General features: G+C 31.2%; 1 protein-coding gene across 1 annotated transcript in view; it reads right to left on the bottom strand.

Moving 5' to 3' along the window:
• The window catches only part of Eys (eyes shut homolog), a 1,705,088-nt gene that overhangs the window by 1,180,695 nt on the left and 512,376 nt on the right, over window positions 1–12,017 (bottom strand). The window contains 1 exon segment of the mRNA XM_047559194.1: window positions 8,586–8,707. Coding sequence (XP_047415150.1) covers window positions 8,586–8,707 — 122 coding nt within the window.

Here is a 12,017-nt window from a genome sequence, read left to right as displayed (position 1 = left end):
TCTTCAATCTCTAACCAAACTTGAGATTCTGTGTAAGCAAGAAATGTAGTTTTAAACTGCCTGACAGTGTTGAAGGCCTGCATCAGCACACACACACACATATACACACACTCACACACACACAGACACACCCACATGCAAGTCCCTAAAGTCTTCAAAGAATTTAAGGAAATCTTCCAAATCATATATCTTAGCTTACCACTAAATTTGCCAAGCAGAGACTTCAATATCTGCACATGACTATCAAATATTACAGAAATAAACTAAAAATGAAGGAAAAAAAGTAGAAATAAGATACAAAAGCAATAACAATTGGGAAGGAGCAGAATCTGATTATTGATTTTCCACATTATGTTTTTAATTTATAATTTTAAGTTTTTATTAAAAATTAGGTGACATACAAGAAAAGTATATATAGAAATAAAAAGTCAATACAAATTGTCCACAAGGAAACCTGGATATTTGATTATTGTGACAAATATATTAATATAACAAATATGTCAAAAATAGAATTGTATGTAAAAAAATTAATGAAAGAATGGAGTTGATATTTTGACCAATAGTTAACATCAATAATGGTAGCAGTTATAAAAAATAGAAATCAGAGTCAAAAAGTACAAAAACCGAAATAAAAAGCCCTTGTAGATGGACATAATAGATTTAATTTGGTAGAGGAAAATGTCAACCTGAAGATAAGTCTGTTATTGTTCCTGAGGATCAGAAAGAAAAGAAAAATTTTAAAAAATAAAGAATAAGCCGAACTTTAAAGATCTGTGAGATGCCATCACAACATATACATTAACATAGACAGATGAGAGTTATAATGGAGATGAGATATAAATCATTTAAAGAAATAATGGCAAAAAAAATCTTACAAATTTCAAGAAAAGCATTCATCTATACATCTATGATGGTCATAAAGTTCAAGTAGAATAAATATAATGAGATCTAATGTTAATGATATGGTAGTCAAACTATGAAAAGATCAAAACAGAGACACTTTTGGAAACAAGAGAAAAGTGATTCATTATATATGTTGAACTGAAATAAACTTTTCTACATCAGCCTCTAAAATACATTTCCTACAACAGTCTCTTGAATGATGAGTAGGGCAAAAGAGGCCTCCTTATGTAGTGACCTACAACCTAGCTTGATGTACCAGATATGCCTGTGTATACTCTTGTAGCTAAGCAACTGAGTTTTAGCTGATCACAGCAGATTATACCTCAGCCAATCTCGTGCTCCAAACTGTCAGATTATGTCTCTATAATTTAAATACCAGATTAGGAATCAGGCAATCTCTGAATGTCATTTTTGGTCTTTTTGGTTATAAAAGTAGCTCATCCCATTGAAGGGGAGAGGTGATTCAGAACCATTTGTGGTCTTGGATGCTGTCAAGTTCTAGAATCCTATTTTTGCTCAAAAAATTGTTAAATTTAACTGTTTCAGTTTTTTTTTTTTTTTCCCCTTGCAGCACATACAAGGATTCCATTAACTTATTAAGGCAGTAGGATGACATATTTGAAGTGCTAAAAGAGAAAGGCAAGCAAAAATTCTATATCCCACAATGATAATATTTAAACAAAAGTAGAAAATAAGATATGCCCAGATTGAAAAGAATGAGAATTTTCCACTAGCATGCCTGCCTTATAAGAAATACTAAAGGAAGTACTTTAGGTGAAAATGAAAAGGCACTACAGAGTCTGATTTAGAAAATAATACATTTATAACATGCAAATCAAATGAATTAGTAATCAAAAGAAGAAAAATTTCCCACAAAATATGGCCAAAACCTAGATGGCTTTACCCATAAATTTTACCAATTGTTTAAAAAACAATACCAATCGTCTGCAACTCTTATGACTCCTAAAAGAGGAAGAAACAATGATAACCACATTTTCTCTGGCTAATATTACTGTGATACTAAAACTAAAGACTTCACACATACACACAAAGAAAAAGGAGAGAAAGAAAGAAAACTATAGACTTCCATTCCTTACAAATATATTCCTGATATTTCACAACCTAAGTTAATGGAATTTAGCAACATGTAAAAAGAATAGTACACCATAACTAATTAGGACGTATACAGAAAATGAAGGGTTGATTCAAAACTGGGAAGTCACCAAATTCAATACACTACGTTAACAGAGGACAAAGTGTGCATATGCATAGGAGCAGTAAAAACATTTAACAACATTTGAGTTGTTTTTATAAAAAAAAAAAAAAAAATCAACAATCAAGAAATAGGAAGGAACTTCCAGAATCTGGTAGAGTGCATTCATGATAAATTCTCCCCACCCACTTTTGGTGATCCTCTGGATTGACTTTAGAGTCTGGCTTATACTGGGTAAGCTAATCTTATAATGGTGAAAGACTGCATAATATTTTTCCTACTCTCAGGAACAAGACAAGGATATTTATACTTGTTATTCTATTCAATATTTTAAGGAAAGTTGTTAGGATAATTAAGCATGAAACATAATTCGTCAGTATTGGGAAGGTGAAGTAAAATAGTCTCTACTATAATATATGGAAAATCCTAGCAAATCCACCAGAAATTGTTGGAAATTATAAATCACTTCCCTGAGGTTACCAAATCTGTATACAAAAATTAGCTCTATTTCTACAACATAAACAAGGAATATTCTGAAAAGGATGCTAAAAGAATAATTCCATTCATAATATCACAAAAAAAATCAAATTCTTGATAAATTTAAAAATCATCTAATTTATATTAAAACCTACAAATTATGAATTATTATACACTAAAAACTATAAAATATGAATGATATATATTAATGAGTCATAACTAAATTGAAAGACATTCTGTGAATATATATTGAAGACATTATTATAAACATGGCACTACTTTCCAAAATGATCTCCATATTCAATGCAAGCTCTATCAAAATCCCAGCTATCATATTTTCAGAAACTGACAAGCTGATAATAAAATTCATGTGAAAAATCAAAATTTCCAGCACAATAAAAGATTTTTGAAATATAAAAATTATATTTAATACATACTTCTGATTTTGAACTTACTGAAAGCTATGATAAGAAAGTACGGTGCTGGGATAAAAAAAAAAAAAAAAAAAAAAACATAGCACAGTAGAAAAGATTGGAGATTCCAGATATAAACCCTCAATTTTTGTTTGATTGATTTTGAGGTAAGGGTAATGAGACAAATGCATATGAAAGGAATAGTCTTCTGCTATGGTTTAGATATGAGGTAACCCTGAAAGCTCATGTATGAGACAATGCAGGAATGTTTGGAGTTGAAATGACTAGATTACAAATGTTCTAACCTACTCAGTGGATTAGTCCATTTGCTGGATTACTAATTTGAAAGGACTATTCTAGTGGGTACTAACTGTAGGAATGTAGGATGTGACTTTCGGAAGTTGGTCACTGGGGATAGCACTGGAGGTTATGTTTTATCCCTAGCTCCTTGCCCTTTTTCTCTGCTTCATAGTTCCCACAAACTAAGAAGCTTTGCTCTGCCATGTCCTTCCACCTTGATGTTCTGCCTCAGCAAAGGCCCAGAGTAATGGAGTCACTGATCATGGGTTAAACTTTTGAGATTATGAATCCTAAAAAATTTTTCTTCCTCTAAGTTGTTCTTGTCAGGAATTTTGGTCATGGCAACAAAAATCTTATTATTTTTCTGCATGCTGAAATGCTCAAGAAAGAGTCTGAATGTCAGAATGCAGAAAAACAATGATGTTAAACCCTTACCTCACATTTCACACAGACTGACTAATTAAAAATGGATTATTCCTAAATATAAGAGCTGAAAGTATAAAATTTCTTGAAGAAAATAGAATAATAGCAATCATTATAACCATAGATTAGGGAGCAATTGTAACTATGACACTGAAAAGTGACTTAAGAAAACATCAATTTGTCTTTATCAAAATTAATACTGTTTGTTCCTTAAAGGACAATATTAAGAAAAAGACAACTCATAGAATTAAAGAAAATATTTACAAATAATATGTGATAATGTAGTTGTAAATATATGAAAGTTCTTACAACTCAAAATAAAAAGATACATAACTTAATTTCCAAGTTAAGGATCTGAAAATAAATTCTACAAAGAAGATATTCACATAGTAAGAAAGCACATTTTAAGATGATCACTGTGGGAAGCCATCCTTATCTAGCAGAATCAGACAAGGTTGAGCCTCAGGACACAACCTCTGTGACTTGTCAGACCTGGCAGACACAGAGGTCTGCCCCAGATTGCTGGGGAGTATGTGGCACTGTGGGAGTGGTTCCCTGCCTGGTTATATGATAGTTTCCCTGAGCAAATGGGCTCCCATAACTCTGCGTCATCCTGTTCATCATAGAAGAAGTCCCTCCCATTCTGGGCCCCTTTACTTGTGTGACTATAAATAAAAGAGTTGGGCTACTCTATGTTGTTAGAGGCCAGATCTGGTATGGCCCAATCCATCATGTTCCCTCTCATTTAAAAAGAATATTGGCTCTTGTGTGTTTATTGATTAGATAAGTTTATGGGTGATTGTTTGATTTATTGCAAACACTGTCCACTGGCAGTTAACCCTTTTCTCATCCACATGGGACATGGCAGAAGCCCCCACAGATCACCCTCATTAGTTTTTAGGAAAATGCAAAGCAAATGCACCCGAAACTACACCTTCACAGACACTGGAACTATTAAAATAAAAAGCATCTAAGGAATGGCAAAATGTGGAGGATTTGGAACTCTCATGTATTTCTGGAAAACTGTAAAGCAGTATATTTACTTCAGAAGAAAGTTTGGATGTTTCAGTAAAAGTTAAACATAGCACTGTCAGGCGGTCCAGCAAATTCCACTCCTGGATGTATACTTAGAAGAACTGAAGACACATGTCCATACACAGATGTGCGCATGAATGTTCTCTCTAATGAATAGCACATTCATTAAAGTCAAAACAAGGAACAATCTACATGTCTATAACCTGAAGAATAAATAATGTGCATTTGCCATACAATGAAATATTTGGCCATTAATAAAGAATGAATTATAAACCCTTGGTACAACATAAAAATTGAAGGTATTATGCTAAATAAAATATACCAGTCACTACAATGATATATTTTATGATTCCATTAATATGAAATGTCAGTTATAGTCAAATCCACAGAGGCAGAAAGTATATCAGAGGTTACAAGTCCCTGGGAGCATGGAGAGCTACTGCAAAGGGGCCTGGGTTTCTTTTGGAGTGAAAATATTCTAAAATTAGGGATAATAGTTGAAATGCTGTATGAGTATGCTAAAATCTATTGAACTGTATACCTTTAAAGGGTAAATTGTATTATATGCAAATTAGTTCTCAAAGTTATGAAAATATAACTTGGTAAGGGAATTCATAAATAGTGAGATGTCATATATAACATATATAATATATAAATTGATAGCATATTTAGTGACTGCTGTTCTCACCCTGGAACCTAATAAAACTATTGTGAGTATAACATTAATACTAATACATGATCTTTGAAATCATAAAGTATAAGCACAATCAGAAATACTACTTCAGTGTAGACTTCTTTTTTATGCCATCAAATGCAACAGTTAATATCTCAGAAATAAACCAGCAATCTATCAAAAATCTCAAGAATGATAAAACATCTAAGACACTTTGTGCTAATTTAAGTGACAAAGTCTTCTGACACATTTATAAATTTAAGTCATTAGGAGCTCACAATTAGTGGTGTCAGAGTAATCTAGAAAGACTAATTATGCCTCATGAATATTAAAATAAAGCATATTTTAATTAAGCCCTATTTTGTTGCTTGTTTTCTTTACAATTCCTAAGACCCTGTATCAAATGCAATATTTTTATTTAAATAAAATCACTGCCACATTAGATAATAAATGAATATTTGAGTTTTCTCAGTTTGTTTGATACATGTTATTAGAAAAATATGTTTTGAACAAATCGGTGGACAAAGACAAGTGTTGGATTTTCCATACATACACACACTCACATATTACTCTAGTTTGAATTGTGTGGGGTCCACTTATATGTGCATACTTTTTATGAGAATTGCACAATTTGAAAAACCTTGCAGATAAACCATATAGACTGGAAAAGATGTGTATATAAGAGTCTATTTTATAATATACTCCCATCCACATACACAAATTTATCATAAAAAGTTAAAGTTTATCAAATTTTAAGCACATACAGCACTTCATGGTACCATTCACAGTAGAGAAATAAAAACAAAAGGATGCAACATTAAATTGTAGTGCATAAAATTAACTTGTGAATATTTTACTACTGTAATAATTTCTTCCTTACTTCTTGTTGCTAGTTTGTGAGCTCCAGTGTTGGAAATTTCCACTTAAAACACTGTGTGATATTAATCGTCTTAGTACGAGTAGTTTGTTTCTCCAGTAAATTGAATATCACAGTTAAAAAGTGATCTTTCACCATTTTTGGGTATTTTTTTGCAGTATGATACATATGACATACAATATCTGTGTTATCTCTTTTTACTGATGGGACTTCTATTCTACAGAAGTCTCTTAGTTAAGTTTTGCGGGACTCAAAATGTTACAGGCTAATTTTCAATTATGCAAAGATTGGCAGCCCTATTCTCTGTGTGGTTCAAATGATAGATAGATAGATAGATAGATAGATAGATAGATAGATAGATATAAATAAATAGATAATCTCACATATATTTTGAGACTGTATTATTTTGGGGAGTGAAAACACCTCCTGATACCCAGGATATCAAGGAGCTGCTCAGCTAATTTAAACTAGGTTCACAACTGTATCTTGGTTTTCTCCTGTTGAACATTTCATCAGACAGTATCACAAAATATCACCAAGACCACTCTATGACCCCAAAGAATCAGAACAGAAAGTAGACTAGATCTTAATCATATCTGCATAGTGATTACACTATAAGCATGAGTCACATGTAAAAATACAAGTGGACATTCCTTTGTTATGGCCAGTATGAGCAAGTCGTCCCTCTGTAAGAAAACTGGGCTTTCAACCCTCTCTTGTCTTCCATCCTTCCAGGTAAGATTTATGAACTCAGTTACAGAATTTTGCCCAATTTTTAACAAACTCTTATGGAAAATGAAGCTGCATGTTCTTGAACCCTTCCCTCAAAGTATACAATAGGCTCAAACTTAACAATCCTTTCTAGCACCTTTGGCTAAGATTGCCATGGATCTAGAGGGTGTCCCTTTTCCCCCATTGCAGTGAGTTACATACCCAACTTCCCCATACACAGATCTGTTCCTGCAGGTGTTTGGTGACTGTCTACATCACCAATGCACACATACACCATCTTTAGGAATTAAAGAACTAAAGGCTAAAAAGTATATATAAGCATCTCAATGAAGGGTATATTGAAATATTTAGAGACTATATTAGAAATTATAATTCATAAAATTATTTAAGAAAAACAAAAATAGATAAATATGACATTTTTTGGAGTCCATGAAAAACTGGTTATTTTTCCCAATACAAATAGACACAGGCTATTATCAATTTGTGGTGATATATCATTTTTAGTAATTGATAATATCACAAAGACAGCTCTGGATTTTATATTTCTGTATAGTTTAAATTAATATCAACTATCAGCATTGTGGGTTTCTGTTACCTAAATTATTCATTTATTTACTGTTATCAAAATTTCAATCCAACTATTATAAGTTATGTCAGAATCATCTTCTAATTAAGTAAATTGTCTACTATTGACACTCTGAGTCTTATATTCCACTTTAGTCACCAAAAGTGAGAGACAAATTCTGAAAATCTTCAAATAATTAGTATAATCAAGAATTCCAAACTGTAATCATAGGACAAAAGGAAGTATATGAGCTATTTTCCAGGGCATGTTGTGATTATTTTGATGTATCCCTGGAAAATAATCATCTGATATATTTATATTCAATTATTATTTTATATTATATCTATTTTCTTCTGCCTCTGTGACTAGAAGTAAAGCATTCTGATTATAATACTTGTGATATTGTGTCCTCTTGAGAGATGTGATAATTACCGAATGAAAGTAAATATCACAAGTACAAGTTAAATAACAATACAATCTATTTGGCTGTCAATAGATGGTATTGAATAAGATTCAGATATAGAACACAATGATCATTTATGTTGTAAAATTTGGCACTAATTTCACTAAATAATCCAGACTCCTAATAATATCTGGGTAACAGATTAAATATTTTAATTCAATTGTCCCATTCTTTCTCTGAAATATTGTAGCACCTTTCATTTTGTGAATGATCCACAACAGCACTGAGATGAAAAAACTCACTTTGAAGAAATAAATGCATCTCGTACATGCCCACATCTGCAAATTGCCTTTCCAAGCTAAATTTGTTTATTCCTTCGCTGATTTGACATCTGGACTTTGGTATTTGCAAATTTCAAACGAATGTGACACTATCTTGTCAAGCAATGACTCTTCATCTTTGGATGGTTATTTTAATTAAATGGAAAAGTGAAAATAATACCTGAATGCATCCCAAGAACATTGAGCAGTCCAAGTAATTTCATGAAGAAAACGAAAAATATATTACTCACCGATAGCTTTTGTAAAGGTCAGTACAGGTGGAATTGTTCTTGCAAGGATTCTTTTTGCACTCATTGGTTTCTTGTTCACCAAAAGTTCCTTCCCAACCAGACAGACATACACACTGGTAGCTCTAAAAGAATAAGAAAATTATGAAACCTGTTAGGTTATTTCTTGCTATTATACTTACGATCCATTCATCACTCTTGACTATTTTGGTGATATCTCTGGCAACTATGTCATTTTCAATTTTAATAAAATGTCTATTCTCTCTCCAAATGATTTTTACTCCACCTAAAATGTATGTGAACAGTGTTCTTTATATCTAATTCAATAAAATATTGCAGTATGTCAACACAATCTATGCAACATTAATATTTTGTGCATCATGACCACAATATATAATTGTCATCTTGTTAAATATTTCAAAAGGAAGTAGTATATTAATAAGGTGATTGTTGGTAATATGAATAAAACTAAAGAACTATTTAGGCAGCTCAGCAACTAGCTTACAAGTTAAAAGAAAACTACAAAGAGTAAGCCTTCTGAATATATTATAATATTACTGACAATAGAAATTTCAGTGATGATAGTCAATTGAAATTATAAAATTTTGCATAACATTTTACACAAAGATAGAAATCATGTAAAACAATTTTAATCATGTTTCAAAAGTTTTGTTTTTCTTGTGTTAGGTAAACAAACAAAACACCTCAAATTACAGAGGAAAAATAGTTTGTACATTAAAAAATACTTTGAAGAACAGGTCTTTGTGAAAAATTAGAATTGAGGCATTTATATTAGAGATTCAAAAGAAAGCATTATGAAAAATGTCAAAATCAATGTTAATAGTTATTTACATCTGCAGTTTTCAGTTGAAGTAGCCATTAACTTTAAGTGGTTAGAGAGCATTGAAAATGACTAGTACTGAGATATGTTCTAAATAAAATAGGTACATTGGATTTTGAAAATTCACTATGAATAAATTTACAATAACTAGATCATGGAAACAACCTAGATGTCCTTCAACAGATGAATGAGTAAAGAAACTGGTATATATACACAATGGTAATATTATGGCATTTGCAAATAAATAGATGGAATTAGAGAATATCATGCTAAGTGAAATAAGCCAATCCCCAAAAAACCAAAGGCCGAATGTTTTCCCTGGTAAGTGGAGAATGATATACAATGGGGATGTGGGTGTGGTGAGTGAGAGAAGAATGGAGGAACTTTAGATTATGTAGAAGGAAATGAGGGTGGGTATGAAAAATGATGGAATGAGACAGACATCATTACCCTATGTACATGTATGATTACATGAATGGTATGAATCTACATCATGTACAACCATAGAAATGGAATGATGTACCCCATTTGTGTACAATGAATAAAAATGCAGTCTGAAAAAATTAAAAAATAAATAAATAATTAAAAAACTAATGGCAAGTATGTCATTTACAACCTTTATTACTTACTTGTAAAAATAACAATTGTTTGAATATAACAATTTGAACTAAAAATATTATTAAGTTAATTTCACTGCTTCCTTATTTTATTTTAATGTGGCATATAGAAAAACTGAATCACACAATTGGATTTCTGTTGCATGGAGCAGTGCTAGATGATATCAACCCTGTCTCTCCATTTGTGAATAAAGTCTATAAAGTTATAAGCAAGAATATGAGGAGCGTGAGTTCCATGAGATTAGAGAATGAGGTTTAGTTTAATACACCCCAGTGTCATTGGAAAGTTCCAGAACTCCATACAACTTAATTTATGTTGGTTGAATAAACAACAACAACAACAAAAAAATAAAACAAGTAACGTCTAAGTTAGTACCAAACAGATTTCAAATAGATTCTAAAGTTTTTAATCATTATAGACACCATATTTGTTTTAAACATAGTGAAGCATCATATTAATCTGAAGAACAAAAAAATGCATGCTTTATGTATGGTGCATCTAAATTATGAAAATTCATATATATAAGTTTTGGTTAGCACCCTGGTTGGGCTTAATGGGGCAAAATGGTTTTCAGTGCTCTATAAGCAGCTGAAAAGCTGGGAAATGAGATATACACTACTATCAACATTGGGCTTCATTCCTGCAATGTTTATTAATTATCCTTTTAGAGTGTTCCTTAATAGTTCTCCAAATTTGCTGGGATTTTGAGTCCATTTCTCATGTATTGTTCTCAGTACATTGTTATCTTGTTCTCTGAGTAAGGTACCACAGATTTCATGAATTGAATTTGGCTTATTTTTTCCTTTTATTTTTTTGTTTGTTGGTAAATGCTAAATGAGCATATATAAAAATATTGAAAGCACTAATTATATTTTATGAACATGCTATTTGCAATGGAAACTCTTCTACAACATGATGTACAAAGTTGACTGTTAATGGGGAAACTTCCCCATTCAGCAGTGGAGACCAAAGCAGAGTAGACTGCACAGAACTGACATAAAATCTGTGGGGTAAGCTGTGTCTCTTTAGTTATATTCTGAAATTTTACTTTTTAAGAGATATGAATTATTTCTTTGATGATATAAGCACAACATATTCATATAGAGAATCAAAAAAGCCAATTGTATTTCTTTCTTATTAAATATGTTTATTTCTTAAAAGCTAATAATTTTGGTATTTCATATTTAATAATTAATAGAAAATTATCACAATTTGAGGGTATACCTACCAATAAAGTATTAGGTATTATAGTAGTGATCTGAAAATATGATGGAATCTGTACAAAATGGTAACATGAAGGAATAAAGAAAATATAGTTTTAGAAATTTTAAACATTAAATATGTGATAAGGAGAGTATAAAATAGAAATAACCAGAGTTCAAGTGTGTCTATTTATGAGTACACTACTTGTTTTAGAAGTGTATTTTAAATTTTGACATTATTTCTAAAAGTAGTTTTCATGCAACTTTAAAAAGTTAATTCCAGTAATATCGAGTAATGAATAAAGGTAAAATACTATTTTTAACCAAATTGTGAAATTACAAAATATTGATAATAGTTTTGAGCCACGTTTGGCAGAGGAGGGAAATGTATTTAAAACATATTTATCAAAAAGTATAAGTTTTGCACAATTTGGAAAATTGGATCTTCATCATTTTTATCTCCTGTTACAGAGCAGACATTATGCTTACTAAAAAATGCAGACAAAGCACTTTTTCCAACTTGAAAATATTCAGGTAAGAAGGAGACAAAAAAGACAAAGACAATAAAAGATGACCTGGGTGTAATATAGTGAATTCAATAGCTTAGTAAGACAAAAGAGACAAGCCCTCAACTTAATGGTAGCAATTCAATGAACTCTATTGCAATTTAGTTTTTCAGATCAACAAAAAAATATGGTAACTATCTGTTATCAGGAACAAATAACACAAAGTAAGAAGGGTAGCACAATTATAAATATTAATTTTGAAGTTGGA

This window comes from Sciurus carolinensis, chromosome 7 (genome assembly GCF_902686445.1).
Source record: "Sciurus carolinensis chromosome 7, mSciCar1.2, whole genome shotgun sequence".
Taxonomy (NCBI): domain Eukaryota; kingdom Metazoa; phylum Chordata; class Mammalia; order Rodentia; family Sciuridae; genus Sciurus; species Sciurus carolinensis.
This window is presented reverse-complemented; position numbering and strand designations above follow the sequence as displayed.